Source organism: Dermacentor albipictus, chromosome 3 (genome assembly GCF_038994185.2).
Source record: "Dermacentor albipictus isolate Rhodes 1998 colony chromosome 3, USDA_Dalb.pri_finalv2, whole genome shotgun sequence".
NCBI lineage: Eukaryota > Metazoa > Arthropoda > Arachnida > Ixodida > Ixodidae > Dermacentor > Dermacentor albipictus.
In genome coordinates, this window is record NC_091823.1 from 95,024,090 (window position 1) to 95,044,579 (window position 20,490).

Below are 20,490 nucleotides of genomic sequence, written 5' to 3' on the forward strand. Positions count from 1 at the left end.
TCCTCTGCTACATCAGACTTGGGCTTGAATTCTGTGTTGCACGAGTGGAGACGGAGGTCACGTTAAATAAAGGCGTTGATACCACCGCCCATGCTCTGCAGCTAGAAAATTATTGCAAATTTATGGATATGTTATCGAAACTGTGAAGACGCTCATTTCGCTCAAAATGAACTTCGACTTTCTTCTCAACCGTACGCCTTCAAGTGTAGTATTTCGAGAAAAGAGCCATTAAGCCAATTATAATGGGCAATGTGCCCACATCATTGTCGCGTACGGTGGACATTCATTGTCTAATACGGCACGTATCGACACGTTATTTCTGCGTGTCTTTCTCATCTTCGGCCATGTGCGGCTTCATGCTAAGATGACAAACTGGGGATGGTACACTAACTCACATTTGAGGAAGTTTAGCAGGAAAGCAGAGCAGTGCCATAATGTGAAGAAAGTAGCAAACAGCACTGACTAACGAGGGAAAGAACCATTTGCCGGTACCCTCCCTCTCCCTCTCCGTTTACACGTCCCGGTAGAACTTCAATTAGTTAACTTTCTATTAGGATACCTGACTGTAGTGCAGGCCACCTTGCCTTTTTTCAACAGTTACGAAAAACAAACATCAACCGGAAATGTCGACACAAAATCTCTTAGTGCATGTTGGGCAATGCAGAATCCCTATAAAGCCATGCGATGCCATAAGTGGGCATGACACGACTCGTGTCACTGAAATTGACTGCGGCAACGTACGGCTCTTCTATTGAAAGGCACACTTCTGCTGATATAAAGAGTGATCTTTATAACGTTTCGCGGCATCGAGAAATTTGAATTTCCCTGAATGCTACATGATCGCAGCTCACTACAAGCTTTGTTCATGCAGGCAGTTGTCTGTTCACTATTCTTCTTGTTGTTGTTGTCGACTTTGTCGCTGTCTGTAATAGGTTTTGCTATCGTGTTAGGCGCTAGTAACGCTCAGTGACTATACGAGATCGGCCAACCAGCGAGACAGACATCTATAGCATAGGGATTCTCATAAAATTATTTAAGTGTTAATTAAAATATATAGTTAGAGTGAAAGGCCGAAACCAGGGACTATCACACTAACATCAGGAGCAACATTGTTCACTCCTCAGAAGTTGTTACACCAGATGCCAAGCTCAACGTTGTTTCCTTTAAATATTAAACTGCAGACAATCGCAGTGGGCAGTCGTGTACAGAATAAGCCGCAGTGACACTTTGTTGTTTTGCGCAGAGCAAGAAAAAAAAAGTTGTTTATTCCGTTTGTATATATTACAAGTGGGTCTGTATGCTCAAAACATCCAAGCACATCAAAATGGCACTGAATACGCAGTGTTCGTATAATACAAGAGTGTATAATGGCAATATATTCGCGCGTTATATCACAGTCCATCACACACGCCGACGTTCCATTGTCAAGTTGACCACAGGACGCAAGTCTTGCCGACACCCTGATCTTTGTTCCACAATACACAGACACTTGAATGACCAGAATGCATTCGCGACGCTGGAGTCGTAGATAGGGGTTTATATCGCGTTTGCTTGTGCAGCTGCCAGGTAATTGTCATGGAAAACAAATGATGCCAGCCTCAGTTTGCTCAGCCACAATCAGTTGAGCAAAGTGCTGCTCAGACTCAACGCAGCTTCAGCGCCGACAAATGCGATATACATGTTAGCGTGTCAGGTCATAAACAAGTCGCAAACGCCCACGTAAAAAGTTCGCTGCAGTTATTTGGAGTTTCCCACAATAACAGCGGAGCTGGAGAATGTTTAACAAGGAACGCAAGGTCAATCTTGTCCCTCGAACATATCCAGAAAGAAAGAATCTACGACAATGATGTTCAAAAACACCCCAAGCGCGTAGGCAGTGCTTGTAATGAGGGATACTAAATCTCGTTCGTCGTGAGTAAAATAAATGCTAATACCTTATACTTTGTGAATATTACAGGAATGGTAAACAATTTTTTCATAGTGCCATAATTCACACACCGCATATGCGACGCTTAGGTAAAAAGCTATAGGGCCAACAACCACATCATATGTGAAGGCGTTTTGAAGGCTGAGGGTGAACGTCGCACCAGCATGATTTAGAGCCACTAAAAAGACGGCCCTTTGTACACAATGCAGCACATTCTTTGACTCGACTGCCAGTTCTATTTCCGCACGGCAACATGGCAGTATAAACACCAATTTTTCTCAGTGTATCTCGCGGCGCTTCTGTGCTACGGTGCCTTGCATTATGAAACGTCATTAAACATAACAAAAAAAGAAAAACTTCACCTGGAATATTGTTGGCTTTTCCGCAGTTTTGTACGGTGCCTAGCGTCAACCGATGTTCCAGCATACGCATTTGCTCGGAAATTAAATCTTATGGATGGAGATTTACCAAGAACGGTCAATTTGTTGAAACAACTTGGGTATTGAATGGAGGCTCATAAATAGACAGAATAACTCTTTCAAAAACTCTACTTCAGTTCCTTGTCTGCGTTAAGGTGTCCTTCAAAAGGCCGTATGTCGTAATTTTACGTAAATATACTTGCCATAAATCGCAGAAGTTAACATACGAGTGCTAATGTTTCTGTTAAGATGTTCGCTGCTTTTCTGAGGATCCACTGAGAAAGAAACAAAATCATCGAGAAGACGATTGCTTTTCGGTGCTATAGTTCTTTTTTTTTTACATATTGTTTTTCCGAGACGTTAATTGCGAGTTACCAGAGACTCACTTTCTCTTCAAAAGCGAATCACATTTAGGCTCACCAAGTGAGCGCGAACCTCAATACTTAAGCGGCATGCTACATCGGCCGGAACACTTATGCAACCACACAGCGTGAGAAGCGACTCAGTTTCGTGGCTCAGTCATCAGCACATTTATTCACGCTTACTTGATGTGAATTTTCTTTGACAAACTTCAACAATGCGATGACCGTAACTGCCATATGTCAAGACGCGCGCTCGGCATACTACAACCATAAAACTTCGGAGTTTAGCAGGAATCGATACTTATTTGGTGCTTTTTTGTCACAAGCCAGGTTGTCGCTTCGACGACAGTCTTTCGGACATTTCCCCGGCACGGTTTCTCCCTGCTTCAAAATTCCTTCATAAGAGCAACCTGGCTTTGTATGAACTTTTGAGGAGCTTTAAAAAAGAAAAAGAAAATAAAAGCCCCGGCGATGAATTTGCCATGAGAAATGTTAAATGACTCACATCAACAAGAATGTCACAACTGTCAGTGCCTGCATCTTCCGAAAAAGAAATTGCCCCCGGACACATGGTGTGCACGTTGTGATTGTAGCGATCAGTGACAGGGTACTCCTATGGCAAATGTGGTGCATTGAACGCATATGTGGGTGAGGGTGTGCGGAAGGCAGTGTAAGGTATGCCGTATCTATAAATGCGAATCTGGGCGGATGAAAACGAACGGCGGGTTTGTTGGAGGTAATCCAAAGGGAGTCAAGTTGAACGTAATAAAAGGCATCGTAAGACGGTGAAATTGGGCTGAAAGTTCAGTATATCAGTTGGCAATTATCAGTGTCAGTTTTCATTCGGCAGTTCGAAAGTGTGTCGGAATATTCTTTTAACTGGCCCTAACTGGTGTCCACATATCAAGCTGTAAATGCGGCAATGTCAATAAAAAACGAAACATATTGAGAAGTACAAGAAAACAACGGCTGTAGAAAACTATAAATAAATACAGGCCAATAAAATCTATAATAGAATCTAGAACTGATATGAAACATCTAATAGGACGTTAGGAATGAACGAGAGACTGAAGTTAGAAGGATCCAAAGATAACGCAGCGCCACAGACGGACATCATGCAGTACCCAAGCCTCGGGAGATAACGTTGCATGTCGCATTGAGCCAACGAGAAAGTTGGGGTTTGCAAAGCGTCGGCGCTTCACTTCTTACTCGACAGTCTAACGAACTGATTTATGATCATAGTTGTCATTACGAAGAATTACCGAAGGAGGCGGAGAAGCGGGAGCGTATTCTAGGAAAAGGACAACGACCGTTTCGTGTAGTGGTCCTGAACGGCTTTCCTCATATCCTGCTAACCATGATTATCAGTGAATGTTAGGCAAGTGTCTTTTGAACTTGACTACTGAGACGCGTGAGTTTACTGAATTTCACTGAGTAAGCACGTACTCTATGATTATGCTAGGCCTAACTTATAGGCAAAAGGTTCACCACCAAATCAGTTTCACGCTTCTACACAAGGTTTGGGATGAGTGTGCGAGAAAATTTACTTATCCGAGGATGAACAGCATTAACGCATCTACTTAACGTATCTACTAATTGTGCGTACAACTCGCAAAAGAGACGTAATGCGACCGCGTTTCCCAGCCTATCTCGTTGGAAACATGTAAGACGACCCTTTTGTTGGCGTTACCGTCCAAGTAAACCCGTGTATCAAAGCGCGCTCCAGCTATTTCTGTCTGTCTGAAAATCTATTCACTACGGTACGCCCCGTTTTTGATGACAGGGCGTGCTGAAATCACCTGCGTCATTGCGTTATCGAGAGGATGATGCAGCTACGATGCGTAAAATACAGCGGGCCAACGTGACGTGAACTCAATATGACGTGCTATGCCATCATGAGTCATGAAGAACATGTTGCTGTCGAAAGTTCTTCGCGGAAACAACTTTGTACAAGTTTCCTTCAAGAGTGCTCCTGTGCAACTTTGACAGTTATTATTTGACAACTTTCACACAAGCGGTCATTCAGTGCTGCAACGTGAACACAATCAAATTTCATTTCAATACTGCACACATTCAGAGCTGCCATTTCATAGCAAGCAGCTCTATGGTGTGGCTACAGACGAGTGAATACCATTCAGTCATGTCGTTATAAACCATAACGACATGTTGTTGGAGATCGTCTAATGCGACATAATACTTGTACAAAAACAGCCAGAGTTCCCCCCTTAAAGACCATGCAGCTCAGTCAAATTCTTTCGGGCTGACTTACTTCGTACGCTGCTTTTAATGCGACAACAATCTGCAGCACATTCTGACAAGACAATACACGAAAGTGTGTGGGACATATGCAAGGAGCGTTTATCCCGTGCAAACGATTTAGCATAGACTGGTTCTTGAGTTATGGTCAATCATGACAAGAACAAGACGACATGCAATGCATTGGCCAATGAACAGCGAGTGCCACTGAAGGCAAGCTTCTTAATGTGGCTGCTAGCCACTGCAAATTTCCGAATTATTCAGTGCATTGTCAAGGTCGTCCACGCACTGATTCTTTGCAAAACAAGAACGATGGATTGTGTTACATGCAAGCACAAATAAATAAGAGCTTTCGTCATCTTTAGTTATGAATGCATATGTGATCCCAATGAAATAAGCGTACACATCGCACGCAGGCTTATATATACATCGAGGTGGCTTCTTTGCATGGAATGGTGCTAGAGGCCTTGCTCTGAAAGAGAGATAGAGCAAAATATAGACGTCAGTAAAGAGAACGCACTTGACATTAAAAGAGAGCATACTTGATAATAAAATCATGACAGACTAGCAGGTTACTTTCCTTCAAGTCCACAGAGTTTCGGCGACCTTTTTAATCAAGTGTAAATATAAGTTTCTTCAGAAGTATCCTCTGAATGGCTTAGCAATGCTGACAAATGGCTGTCAGGAGGATGACGCAACTGCGTTTATTTCAATTATACGCACCTGCGCACTTCAGTTGGATTTATAGTAAGTAATACACACATTCATTGTCAATAAAACTAGCTTTATTTAACACTAAATAAGAATGTAAGGATGCGTTAGCGTCATCATTCCCCATCAACCAAAACACACGGTGTACGTACAAAAAGTGAATGATCCACTGTCTACACTCCAATATTAGAACCCAAGTTCTCATTTTATAACGGAGAACTAAAGAAAGCGTCTGTCCTAAGGGTTTGCAAAGCAAGATAATCCCCCCACCTCCCCTTGAGTTTCAATTAACTGCAGGAATAAATCACATACGTAGAAACACAGAACATTGCATAATGCTGATTGTGCAAGAAAGATTCTTTGTCATGGTTAAGCATCTTGCCTTGGTCTTTAGAAATTTGAGACGGCCACTCGATTTTTCAGATGGCAACGGATGATAACCCGCTACATGCAAAACAATTTGCATAACATCGATTCTCGCAGTTCGTGGGACTTGCAACATTTCTTTTCAGCGCAAGACAGGCAGCTAAATGGCCGTTCTTACCGACATTTAGCAGGCTGGGTAGCGTTAAAGCCTCGTCTCCTCCCTTTTCCTTGGCTTACTTTTTACATCTTGTTTTTGTAGCGAAATTTCGAAGGTTGTGCGCACGATACCTATTGGAGCCACGCTTGGAATAAAGAATAAAATACTTGCCAGTACTATATAATGTAACTGCGTACTGCTCACATAAAACACGGTGCAGATTATAGTTCCGTATTACGTAAGATGTTGCAGCTACGGGTTGAGAGAAGGAGCCACGGATAGGTACATGAAAATTGTGTTTCTTCGCAACGCTCAATATCGTGTTTCAGCGTGAATTGGATCCCATTAAGGCGTTATGGAGATAACGGGTGTTTGACCACTCGCTCTAGAGCACTGACCACCAGAAAAGTTCAGCTGGAAAGCAATCGCATTGTACACTGCCGAAGTTCATGCATGAGCAGTAAGTCGCCAAGGTCAAGATGAAATCAAGCATTACGGCCTGATTAATGGCATAGGCGGCAACGTTCCTTGTGCCGGCCAGTACGATATGCCTAAATCTCTGTAACAAGCTTTGTCTAGAAGAAAAAAAATAAGAAGTCAATAAGTGTATCTAACATTTGCATTCAGCAGAGTATTTCTTCATATCCATCTACTAACTTTCGTTAACGTGGCAATAAGAAGTAGCATTCATATGGAGCCATAAACAAGTCGGCCACGTCGGCTGGGTTTTGTTAAATTGCGAAATACACCGCCTTACTTACGCAGCGAGGTATCCGGTGGCTGTGGCGAACGTCGTCACATCAGGTGTGCCCAATAATGAGAAAATGTGTGCAGTCAGTGCTCCTCTGTTTCTGTGGTAGCGCTGCTCATGAGAGAAGACCCTTCAGCACCACTCACTACAGGAGGGCCCTCGATTTCTTTTTCGGCATCTTCGACTTTTGGCTCTTCCGGCGCAAGCAAGGCGCGGCATTCCTGCCTCGACCCGAGCTCGCAGCAGGAGCTCCTCGCCCTGAACTCGATGAAGACGTCGTCGTTGTCTGAGTTCGAGTCCGAGCGGTCGGCGTCACTGCCATCGTGAGGAATGGGTTCGAGCTGGCTCCACTCCTGGAAGCTGCCTTCCTGTTTGTGGATGCGCGTGTCGCTCTTCGAGCACGGTAAGCTCTCAGAGGACTTGGGCCTTAGGTGGCTCTGGCTGCTCACCTTCAGCTTGCGCTCCTTGGTCTCGGACTTGCCCTTCGGGCTGTGACTAGACAGCGAACGCAGGAACTGGGGCAAGTTCTTGAGAGACATCTTCTTGAGGGAGTTGTCGGACACTACTTTGCGGCCCGTCTGGTAGGATCCTGGAGCGGCCTTGCGCCCCTGGCTGCTGATGTCGTCTACGCTTATATGCATTTTCTTTTTGCCGTGTGCACGTTTCTTCTTTCGCGGTTCCTCGGAGACCGAAGACAGTTGTTGTTGTTGTTCTTGTTCTTGTTCTTGCTGCTGTTGCTGCTGCTGCTGCTCCGGCGAGTCGCACGACGCTTTTGAGGTCCCCGGTTGAACAACGCCGCTAGGGCCAGACTCGCTCTGTAACGACGTGTTTGTCGTGTCATCCTTCACCGAGTTACGCGGCTCTGACTGATCGGTGGAGAGCACGACGTGCTCCTCCTTGGACAGTTCGCTGCTGTCCTCGTGGCTGGTCTCGGCAAGCCGGTTGTAGAAGCAGTTGAACTTTTCTTCGAACTCCTTGCTCTTGAAAGGCAGCGAGGCCTCTTTCCGGCAGCAAGCGGGACACAGGTTATCGCTCCTCCGTCGTTGCGCGTACGGTGGCGAGCGGGGCGGTGGCGCGGCACCGGCCCTAGCCGAGTCGTCCACGGCCAGCTGCCGGCAGAGCTGTGGCTTGTCGCGCGTCGAGGCCCTCAGAAGCCGACCGGGTTCAGCGCCAGTCGCCCTAGTCACGGGCGGACCACGCGCCGTCCCGTCGCTACTGACAGACGACCGCGACATGCGCACGGTGGATGTCGAAGAGTCCGGCCTGCTGCAGGACAGGCTCGAGTCCTGGGATGGCTTGCGGCCAACCACGGCCCAGGAGGCCCCTCCGCGGCCGCCCAGCAGCCGCAGCGGGATACTGCCTTGGCGCCAGCTGTCCGAGCGCGACGAGAAGTTCTCGCTCGAAATGCTGGACGCCCGCTGTCCACCGCGTTCCATGGTGCGCTGGATGCGTGCCAGCGCGTAGTTGTAGCCGTCGACGTCCTCCGGATGGGCGTCGGGGTCCCGGCAGAGCAGGTAGCGAAGCGCGAACGCCTTCCAGCCACTGGGCGTTCCCCGCGTCGTTCCCTTGGCCAGACCGCACTGGCACGGCGGTCCGGGCGCCTGCTGGTCCGTGAGCCTTTCGCCCGCTGAGTTGGTGCCCAAGAGGGTGTGGCGGTTCGAGAAGTTGGAGCTGTGGCGGCAGCGGCCGATGCCCCGCGTGACGCGAGACTCCTCGATGCGCTTGCAGATGAGGACGCAGTCGCGTTTGAACTGCTTCGTGAATATGGCGTAGAGGAATGGATTAGCGCAGCTGTTCAGAGGAAGCACGAAGATAGTGAACACCTTGGCCTCCTCGAGCGATACAAGCTGAAGCCCGGCCACCGCGGTGAGCGAAAAGAATGCAATGGGCGCCCAGCAGAGGAAGTCGGTGAAGACGAGCATCGCCATGCGCTTAGCGATCCGAGAGTCGTTTGAGTTCCACGCCTGTGAGCCTCGGATGGCGCAGTACATCTTCAGGTAGCAGCCCATGAGGATGAGGAAGGCGACGCCGTTGATGAGTATGAGGAAGACAACATAAGCCAATGACGTGAGCGAATCCTCTGTTTCGAACGGCAAGCACACAGCGAACTTCCGGTAGTCACTGACGCCCAGCAATGGAAGCAACGCCATGACAAGCGCGAATATCCAACCGCAGCCCATTATGTATCCTGCGTGCTTGAGCGATAGCCGCTTGTTGAGGTGCATGGCATGCGTAATGGCATAGTTTCGTTCCATGGTGATCACTGACAGCGTGTACACGGAAAGCTCTGAGCTGAGCACGCCGAGGAATCCAGCCGTTTGGCAGCCAGGAGACATCTGCCAACCGATGCCGTATACCTGCACACATTCAAATTGAAGGGGAATTATGAGCACAGGAACGAAGTCAATCAATGCACAATAAAAGGAAAACAACAAAAGCAAACGAATAATTAAAAAAACACTTTAACTTATTATAAAGAAAGTGCAAAGTTTCGAATGTGCACGCCTGCTCCTGAGCGCATAACGTAATTAGGAAAGCTTAAAAGCAGTAAAAACGCGCCATCAGCTGGTCCATGTTAGCTCATAAGGTTTAAGAAGCGTATGACTGTTTATAAAAGCTTTGTCTACCTCACCCAGTCATGGAAGAAAGCGCGCTCTGTGACCGTTAAATGTTCTAACGTGTCCCATAAGGCGAAACTAGAGTGCTTGCAGCGAACCAATCATGAAATCAATGAAAACAGAACGGACACGCTACGATGGGTTCAGGGAAGCAGCTTTCCTTGGGCGATATAAATCGCCAATAACATTTCCCCGGCCAAATTCAACACGCACCCACACGCATGTTCAGGAAAGTCTCGTGAACGTCTGAATCAGGAGTATGATAACTAACGATGCTGACGCGACTTGAAATTTAGGTTTCCCACTAAATTTGCATACAGTTATCGCAAAATACCGAAAAATCAGACCACTTTCTAGCGCGCGGCACACAATAACCAAAAGTTCCCGTAAGCACAATGCTCACCCGAAACTCGCCAAGAGTAGAGGCATCGACGACTGCTAGGAACCCCAAGTAGATGCCCATGAAGAAGTCGGCGAGCGCCAGGTTGCACACAAGGAACCGCGGCACGTCCATCTTGGAGCGGCCGAGCGAGAGCACGACCACGACGAGGCCATTGCCCAGCATGGCGAGCAGGAAGACGACCCAGACGCCGCAGCGCAGCGTCCACCAGCCGAACAGGTCCTCGCACGGCATGAATGGGGCTGCGAGGACGGACGGCAGAAAGACCAATATTAGAATAGTGCACGAGGCCTTACATATGTTGAAAGCACGAACTTTTCGGGATCTTAGCCCGGTCAATTCCCAACGCACATGTTACGCTACGCTGAGTTTGATATCTCCACTTTCTCACTTCAGCCCTAAACACGGGATGCACAGCCTACGGTGTTGTTGTTGTTGTTTTTTAACTCTGTAGCGAGTTTTCACTTCAGAACATGGAGCACAAGAGGTGTGGCGTGATTGGAATCGACTGTCTGGGCATACCGCTAAAGAGAATAGCACAAAGCATAAGTCGAGCCGTGTACGCAAAAACCGCGGCGGTGGTAAGCAGTCAATGTGCCGAGAATCTATTCGATAAATCATCAGTGAGTGTTGTAGGGAAGCCCGGTGGACAAGCGTAACCTGCAGTATTTTGCGCCATATCGTGAAGACAACCGAGTTGCTGTCGTCGTCGTCGTCGTCGTCGTCGTCGTCGTCGTCGTCGTCGTCGTCGTCGTCGTCGTCGTCGTCGTCGTCGTCGTCGTCGTCGTTGTTGTTGTTGTTGTTGTTGTTGTTGTTGTTGTTGTTGTTGTTGTTGTTGTTGTTGTTGCATGCGTGAATGCACACTGCAGTGTCTTCTTGGTGCGCCACATGGCGCTCTGGGCGTAGCGCCACACCCACTGACGGAAACCCACTCACCGACCACATGATACTGCATCTACCAATGAAGTATGAAGTACTACAAAATACTGCAGGTTCTTTACACAGTCTTTCTCTACGTCGATTACACGGGTTGCACATAGGCGCATCCTTAGTACACAAAGCTGCTATAAGAAAATGGCACGAAGCAGCGAAGTAACCCACTTGGTAGTGGAATGCACTGCACGGGGTACTGGAATTCCTCGTCGCTTGTATAGAGGGCCTTGTAGTCCTCCAGGTATTCACCGTAGTACTGGGCCAAGTTGTCAGGAATGATGTAGTCCTGGCCGAAGACCTTGATTAGCTGGTGAGTAAACTCTTGGAACTTTGACGTGATGTTATCTGCGGATATTCGAAGGAAATACTAGGTTATCTTAGGGAATATCTTCACATTTACAATAAAGCATTAGAGCCGCAAAACGTATCGTGAACGTAATACTATGCGAAAGCGTTCGCTGAGCGGAAGAGAACAAAGCCAATCCTAAGCAATCTCGACACTTCCAATAAAGTGGTAGAGCGCTGCACATTCCACATTCCATTCTGCCTACAGACAGACAGCGCCGTTACGATACTGTTATGAAGCGTGCTTAAGTTGGTTAAATCAGTGAAAGGTGATTAATTTGATTTATGCCGAATACGAAGGCTACAGGATTCTTGCCGTGAATAAACCACGGCAAATAGTCAAGGGAACCAAGTGGCCGTGACAGTTAACCATAAGGGACTACATATGAAATCAGATAGCACAAACCAGTAGCGTTGCACGCTACGAACATTTTGCCTGCTGTGAGAGTTACGTTGTCCCGCAACAATAAATTAGTTTATATGTTGCTTGCATTTACTTTATTTAGCGTTGCGCTTCAAGTGCTTTTCTTGTCATGGACGGCATGCGCGTGTCAGCATGACGCAGCGTTCCTGACAGGAAAGTGGCGAGAACAGCGTGGTAATAAAAGGAAGTGCGCGCTGAACTAATGACAACTATTCGGGGACAACATAAGTCCCACAGTGTGCATGAATTTAATTTTAGAGCGTAGTTCACAATCGGTGTCTTCGCTATCACCGATGGCTGAGAGTGCACGGTGGTCACTGCGGAAGCATACGATCGACTAGGCGATAGTCAGCAGCAAAAATCCTGCTATTAAAGCCCGCAGCTCGCAAGCGGAAAGCGCACAGCAGAGTTCATTCAAAGCAATACTATGGTGGGACACTTATTGCTATTTTCCATCGGCAACTGCTACGCAGGACAGAAACAGTGGCGCATCGATGCGTGCGCCGCGCTGCCGTGCAGACATACACCGAAAGGAAAGAGATAGGGTGAATGGCATTCGGCTGATCATTGTTGCCGACTCTCATCCAAGTCTAAGTTCGAGGGTATCAGTATCTTGTGCAAGTTGCTTGCCCAGATTTGTAAGGAACTCGATGAAACCGTCTGCTCAAAATGAAAAACTTGCGCCTAAGCACCATTTTTTTTTGTAATTTCAAATAATATGTTTCCTTCGCAGCTGTCTATGCCGGACGCACTCTAGTAAGAGGGCGTATCAGCAGCACTTTTGGTGCGACATATTCGCGGTTACGTGCGGTATTGAGAAATAGTATGACGTTTCGAATCTTATGCAATAGGCATTTAGCAGAAGTAAAGCGCTCGTGGTGTTTCCTTTTCCTACCCCCTTGCATTCTTGAGCTGCAATCTAACGATTTCCCGATCGATGCGCCCAGAAGCGTGCCACACGCAGTGTTCTCGCAGCGATGGAGCTGCCTTTAAAGTAACACAGGTAGTCAACCGTAATATTCGCACCCGGAAAGACGTCCAACGCGGAGGCATTGCTGAGGCTGGTCCACTTGTCCATGTCGATGTCGTCCTTCTTGAGCCATAGCACGGCGTCCTTGGCGACCGGTGCGTCGGGCGTCCCACTGCCCACCGACTGCAGGTACGCGCAGCAGTGGTACGAGTAGGAGAGGTACAGCTTCTGGATGTGGGGAAACGCCTCCGGGGGCGGGAAGCTGCGCAAGTGGCGGTTGCCAGACGTGACGAGGCGATGCAAGCCGCGCAGGCCGCGGTATGGCATCGCCGGGAACGCGTTGTCCGCCAAGTTCCTGGACAAGGCAGAGAGCCGGTGAGAAACCGGAAGTACGCCATTCGACTGAGAAACGCCAAAGAAGCGATTGACGGAAGCGAGAGCTGAACTCTGATACAGAACTTTCAGTATTTCGAGATGGAGGATACAGATAAGGTGAATCAGGAAACTTAAGCAAAAAAGAGCGCGGAATTTGCAACTGACTTATGGAGCAAGTACGGCCAAACTGGACACACTCTATTTCGCGTGTGGGCATTCCTTTTCACGGCCGAGAGCGTCAGAGTTCCGTAAGTGGCAGACGTTACTCGCAAAATGTTGAAGGCTCCTTCATGTAAAGTATTAGTAAAGTATGTCTGCAACTAAAGCTTTACAAATACTAGCAAGAAGAATTAGTGGAAACGATGAGCTTCGCTTTTTATTAGTGACAACCATAGGAAGCTTCACATGATTGTTAGGTTACGCCTATTAAAACTAAGGAGGTCTACAAGTTTAATACCCCGGGCTTCATTCACAGTACCCTTGTAAGTTTTCAGGTATACCGAACAGTGTGCTACACACTAACGTGCGTTCATATGAGCCCTAGGCTGATTTTGCATCTGAAACTGAATCATGACATGTGAACACATTTCCCGTGTGGAAGCCATAACATTTTACTCGTGATCTATAACTGCACTATCCGCTGCACTAAATTTTTGATATAGCACTCGCGTGTAATCAGCGATGTGCAAATGTGCCACTTTCACTCCATTCCCTGCAGCTCCAAAACGACCTGGTTTGAACGTCGTCAGGGTTTTGTACACCAAACTTACTTCGTTCGCCTATGCCAGCCCAGAAGTTGTTTATTCCACGGCAGACAATGGCGGCATAATCATCACCCTCATAAACCAATAGCACAACGGTGAAGTCATAGATCTGCACCGATGCAGGCATCTGTAGTGCAAGCATGGCCAATAAACGATGCTCCCAGACAATAAAGGACGCGAAATGTACGAAAAGTCTACGCCCTTCGCAGTTCACGCCAAACACGGATCCCGATGCATTTACGTACATCCAAAAGTACGTACTTCCATACTGCTGTTGGCGTTACAGTGGCATGTGAAGCATGTAAAAGGGTGAATAAGTTGCAGCACACTGCCGGCTATTTGGGTGGCATGACGTGTCGCCATGACACGTTTATGTCTTGGACGACATAAACTGCACATACAGTGAAGACAAGAAACGTGGTGCAGTCAAGACTAATGCCACAGAAGCGAAAATTGCGTAGTGATACATGTCCAAACAAATGCAGGTAACATCCCCTATAGGAATCTGCATGTCTGTGTAGTATACTTCAAAAATATATCATTTCATTACCTTTTTTCCCGCCGTTATACGAGAGACAGAGACAGATAAATGAGATCCAAAGGCAGGGAGGTTATGCGGAAGCTTTAGCTCGGGCCCAACTCCGATGCGGCCTATTCAAATACATGTAAAAAGCAAAAACGCTTTTCTACATTTGAGAGAGAAAGTTACATTCTAGTGACCGTTGGAAGCGGAATTTCGAGTAAGGGCCTGAATTTTGTGAAAGGAATGTTCACAAAATTCGCAAGCTCGAAAAAATATACGCAGGAAGTTTACATATATATAGCTCTGCATCAAAAACAGATATCGCGGTTCCGTAAAGGGCGTCCATTAGATCATTGAAAGCGGACAAATTGAGTATGTCATTTCATATCTTACATAAGATTGTTACGTTGTATACAAGGGTTCCGCAAAAGCTGTATTTCCATGTTACTTATTTTTTTATTCATGTGTAAACTATAAATTTTGGCCGCATTATATGTACTATCAAATGTAATTTACTGAATTGCGATATCATTTTTTCTTCTTGAGTTGAATAGTTGTAAACTTAATAGTTACGTGTTCCGAAAATTTTCGATTTTTGCCAATTTTTAATAAACAATTGGAGCACCCGAGCTAAACCTTCCGCCGTTATACGCTAATTTCCTTCTTTCCTTCCTTCCTCTCTCTGCCTGTCATCTTTGTTTTCCCCTTTCCCATTCTCCCGGTGTAGGGTAGCCAACCGGATGTTATTCTGGTTAACATCCCTGCCTTCTGCTTTTCTCTTTCTTCCCTCCTCCGCCATGATACGAACACTGATGCATGAGGCGCACCGCCCGACGAAGCAATTGGTTGACCGAGAATTCTTCGATACGAGCATAACGACTTGTTGTAGAAACGATATGTTTTCGCTTTTCGAACACTATCGCCCCTTTGAATGTGAACAACTCTATTCATATTTGTTATCGCTCTCACAGGTCTCATACTTACAGATCTTGAAGTTTCGCGGTGGGAACAAAAGAGTCCGGATGAATTTCCCTGATGCCATTTTTCTGCAGCGCCCTGTAAGAGAGCAGATGATAAGAAAAAAGACTTCGGCTCAGAGGATCTTCACGCTGTCTACTGAGACGACAACTGATTGCCAGCAGCGAATGTCTGGCGAACACCTCAACACGTGCTAGCAAAGACACGAAGAGAGGGTAGCTTTCTTTAGAATGCCGAATATTGATGGATAACAGCCCGCCGCGTTATGGCCTTAGGGTCAAAGAGAGGCTTCAATAATTCCTTCCACACAAGAGCACAGAAATAGTAATAGGAGACTGCTCTAACCCTTCCTCTACAGAAACACCTGCAGGCAATTACCTGCGGACTCTTTTAGCAAAAGTCATCAAGCTAAACCCGACGCCTTGTGACTAAGAAAACCATGCAAGAAGAAAATAATCAGCTCGTTTCTCACAGCACTTGCAGAGATGTGAGCCCATGGAAGGCAGTGTCCTCTATGCGACGGATGAGGTTGTTGCCCAGGTTAAGATCGCGAAGCTTCTTGAGCGAAAGGAATGGCGAGTTATCCAGGAATTCGATGCGGTTGTACGTCAGATCCCTGAGAAAGCAATGGGGGGAAAAACGCTTTTGTGACTGAATGTTTATGCAAAAAAAAGAAGACAATTTTTCACGTGTATAGTGGTCGAAGCTTATACATAATTATGGTAAATAAACGCAGCAACGAACGAGAAGAAGCATATCTTTCGCGTTACTTCTGAGTTGGTTTCTTTCGATTTGGTCGAAAAAAGGTTAACCGCGAAAAAAGAGCAAACAAACCCTTGCTGTGCGCTTAAAAACGTACTTGTTCTGATCTCGCACGTGGCAGTGATATCTAAAGCTTGGTCACGACGTAGAGATGTGTTTGGTATTCACACCACAAAATCACTACCTTTACACTTAACCAGACCCATTACACCCTTGTTGTTGTGTTGAGTCTTGGCATACTTATCGAATTTTCTTATTCTACCACTGAGGTGCACTTTGTCTATCAGTACAGATGATCCAAGAGCTGAAGAAAATGCTTAGACAGGTGGCCAGTAGGGACTGAAATAGCTTTTTTTAAGAAAGAGCCCGAAATTCGTAAGCAGATAGCCCATGGTAATTATCAATTTAATAGACAGACTTACAGGATAAGGAGCTCCGAGCATTCGGTTAAATTAGGAACCTGCGTGAGATGATTGGACATAAGGTAGCTGCAACGATATTGAAAGACAGGCAGGAATTAGAACAGGGATTGAACAAGTTTTCACGTATTGTCACTTCACGTATTGTCACTTACATACTAATAACAATATAACTATGGGGAGATAAGTGATGATTTTTCACTCAGTGCAATGTTCAGAAGAAACAAGCTTGCATACACCGCGAGGAACATCGAGTATCAAGGGTACGGGAACGTGCAAAGTCCGCCGTACTGGATAGACCTTTTAAAGTGATGACACTGTTTACATAGGACGACATTATTGAATTGCATACGGTGCGTTAAAAATACTATTATGAGCATGAAATGGGTTACAACAAGGACACTGCTAATCGTGGTGTTAGGCATCAGCCACGGTGCCAGTGTTATTACTGCGCATGAATGCGATGTGAAGTGATGCATTTATCCGCAAAGTTCGGTAATTTATACCTCAAAATTGGTGTCATCTTGAAAATTCCTTTCAAGTGGATCCATCTTGCGAACTACACGGCTACAATTTGTAAAATGCAATATGGGCCATAATGTAATTAGATGAAAATTTATTAGTGGTTTTTTATTAATTAGTTGATTTTGTATTTCAGTTTCTTTTTTTGCAAGTATTTCTCACCGCTCAGAGTAGACCAGCTCATGAACTATAATTGTGATATCTGCCACAGGCAACTTTTAACGATTTTTGAAAGTGTTCGCTGAAGCACCCTGACCAACAATTTCGTCCAATGTAGATGTCTCGACAGAAGCAGTTTAGAGTTGATATTGTTTTTATTGCTGAGTTACAGAGTTGCACACTTGATAGCTGAGTCTGTCTACGTTTCAATATTTTTAGGGGTTCATAGGATAAATTGCAAATCCACTTCCTACATGCAATTACTAGATTTTAACTTCTGCACTTAAATGAGAAAAAAAAATCGTGTAGAACCTCTCTCACGATGAACGTCGACGCAAACGCGATTGGCATTGAATCAATTGTAGCGACACACCGTACTGCCAACGCTCAAAGGCGTCATGAATGAGACGTGTATGCAACCGGGCTTCTCTCTGGCGGTCCCCACTACAGTTACTGCATAGACTTCATTTAGGGATCATTCTGCTTGCTGCGCTATACTGTTTATACGAAGGACACACGTGTGCATTGCGCACAGGTGTGTCTGTCTCGTTTTTTGTCCTTTGTATAAACAGTACAGCGCAGCAAGCAGAACTATGCCATACCAACTAGCCGCAGTTGAAGCTGGATTCATTTCGGGAGCCAGAGTTGCGGCCACTGCTTTCCGCGCATCCCTCGCGCCACCTCCAGTGATTGTAGCGCAGCTTTCCCCGAGCGCGATGACAATATTAGACAATATTAGACAGACAATATTAGAGACAATATTAGACAATATTAGACAGACAATATTAGAGCACCGTCCCGACCGATCATCGGCTCAGAAGGCAGTGAAGGCACTTTTGTGTTTTCTCAGAACTTCTGGTTTGCTCGAGCGACTTTAACTGAAGTGCTGTCCGTACGCGTACCTACACCTTCTCTCTCCCTTCTTTCTCTTCCCCTTCTCCCTTCCCCAGTGTAGGGCAGCCAACCAGACTATTGACTGGTTAACATCCCTGCCTTCCTGTATTCTTCTCTCTCTCTCTCTCTTCCCCGAGCGCCTTCAAATGGTCGGAACAGGCTCTACTGCGTTGCGGAAAAGCCAACACTTTCTAAGCGGCGCCGACACTCCATGGGAACCCGCCGACAAAACACAATTGAGAGTGGCATCACTCTCGTTATTGTTGCGTGGTCCTCGATGCTACTGGGCAAAAATTACGTGTTCGCAGGTATCTTTCTTTCTCTCGGTTAAATTGCGGAATCAATGTCCCACGACGCCGTGACAGCTCTTGCTGGCAAAGAAAAATGTGTTCTTTTATTTATCTACGCAGTGCGCTACAGAAGTTGCACGATTCCATACACCCACGAGAACTTCACTCGTACAATAAATGCGTAACGCATGCAGCTCTACTCAGCGCGTGTGTCTCCTACATATGAGACTCATAACACGGATAAATCTATCCGTGACACGTAAAACATGACAAGGATGTACTGGAATCGTTAGAATCAACATAGTAGTGCTGGAGGGGGGAGGGGGGATCAATGCAAGTGATGTAGGAGTGCATGCAATTCTTCGCGTCATTCACCTGGATCGTATTTAGCTTTCTTGAGTACATGCATTCACGTCTTTCAGCTATCGCAAACCGCGGTCACATGTATGCCTAATAAAAATTATATCTAATGTTTCAAAGCTTAGCATCACAATTGACATTTCGCATAGAAATTGGAAAGGCTCACAGATGTTGCCACCATGCGCCGGTGTATGTCTCACGTGGCATTTTCATCAATCACTAAATACTAAGGCACGCACGCGTAAAATCCGCGCTGGTAATCGTGAGCTGAGCGATAGACCTGTACTCGCAAAGTAATAAAAAATAAAAAGAAAGCACACAAAAAAAAGAAGCGCTGCTGTCATTGTCGCGCATGCACAGCTCCTATGCGTACGTGGAGTGGCTTTCTCGCACAGCTTTGGAGCCCAATGTGGCGCACCTTGGCGCGTCTTTGGCTCCCTAGCGAGAGCCTATACAGTAACTCTAGTACCCGCTGGATACCAGTGCTATCTAGTTACGCCGCCGCGAAGTCCGCACCTGGTGCGTGTGCGAAGATATGTCTAGACAATATTGTCTGAATATATATGTGACACGTGCTGCATTTCGCTGAGCACAAGAGAAATATTAAAGGATTTTTCGTATCCTTTAAGAGCGGCACATATCCACTGACCAAGTTGGCGTCAGTGGGATTCGCTGAACAGCGACATATACCTAGCCCCACATATCCAGTGACTCAAGTTGATGTCAAAGAGATTCAATGAAGAGCGGCAAGTACCCAGTGGTAATCGGTTTCCAACCAACTGCGACTACCAGACACATACGCGGCACATACACCACAGTTGGTTTCCAACATGGTGCTCTCGGCAAAGCAGCCCTATGATCTACCCGTGAGACCATGGACTCTACAGAGACTCGAGTTCGCCGGAAAATGGTTAGAGACGCAGATAGATAGATAGACACGGGAAAGTGCCTGAAGTATGCTAAGAATGCTAATCGGATTTAGGAAAGTCGAGAAAATCGGTGCAGCTATTGCCGAGAACCCACTAAAAGGACGCCGGACTCGAATCATTGATTTGAAAATAAAGTTTACGTTCTCCTTCTTCTCGTTCCCATGTATTAAGATAGAAGCTCACGAGCTAAAGTTTCCACTTAAGGACAAAAAACACGACTAATGGCACTAAAAGCCCATTTATGCAATCGTACCTGGCGTACCGATACGCTGCTGTAAAAAGCCCGTGCCTCTTGAAGAAAGCAATCAAAGTAAGGTAGCTTACCACTAATTTCGTCATACAACCGCAAACGCATTTGTGGCCCGTTATTAGGAGACATTAATGTTTCCCCTTACATTGGAGGACCGTAATTGAGGCGGGTCATCACAAACTTGCAGCGAGCATCGCCAAGCTCTGCTCCTCCACCTTTTTTTTTTTTCATTTCATTAGAACGCGGTCAAGAACGCGGTCAACTGCATCGCTGAAGCCGTTTGCAGTTACGCAACTTCACCGCACGCACTGGAGGGCGCGGGTGCTTAGTGGGTCTCGGGCAAGTGGCGTACGCAACATTTCAACGTCAGTGGCTTCTTAGTCAGTGGCTGCATGTTGAGCATATTACTAACAAGGCAATAAAAACACTTGGCTTTTTAAAACGCCGTCTGTACGTTGCAAACAGTGACACAAGACTTCGTGCGTACAGCTCCCTTATCAGAACAACCCTCGATTACGCCTCAATTATTTGGAACCCTCACACAGCTAACCTTTCTGATTGCATCGAATCAATTCAAAATAAGGCTGCCCACTTTATTTTGCGCTTCTACTCTCCATATCAAAGTG

The 20,490-nt window shown here is 46.3% G+C and overlaps 1 protein-coding gene across 1 annotated transcript in view; it reads right to left on the reverse strand.

Annotated features, from left to right (window-relative positions):
* Positions 1-1,236: 1,236 nt before the first annotated feature.
* rk (G-protein coupled receptor rickets) overlaps positions 1,237-20,490 on the reverse strand; it is a 173,437-nt gene continuing 154,183 nt past the window's right edge. The window contains exons 11-18 of the mRNA XM_070536472.1: positions 16,464-16,529; positions 15,752-15,895; positions 15,286-15,357; positions 12,696-12,994; positions 11,069-11,245; positions 9,971-10,209; positions 6,960-9,306; positions 1,237-5,436 (exon numbers count right to left, since the gene is read on the reverse strand). Coding sequence (XP_070392573.1) covers positions 7,033-9,306; positions 9,971-10,209; positions 11,069-11,245; positions 12,696-12,994; positions 15,286-15,357; positions 15,752-15,895; positions 16,464-16,529 — 3,271 coding nt within the window. The 3' untranslated portion in view covers positions 1,237-5,436; positions 6,960-7,032. The remainder of the gene's footprint in view (positions 5,437-6,959; positions 9,307-9,970; positions 10,210-11,068; positions 11,246-12,695; positions 12,995-15,285; positions 15,358-15,751; positions 15,896-16,463; positions 16,530-20,490) is intronic.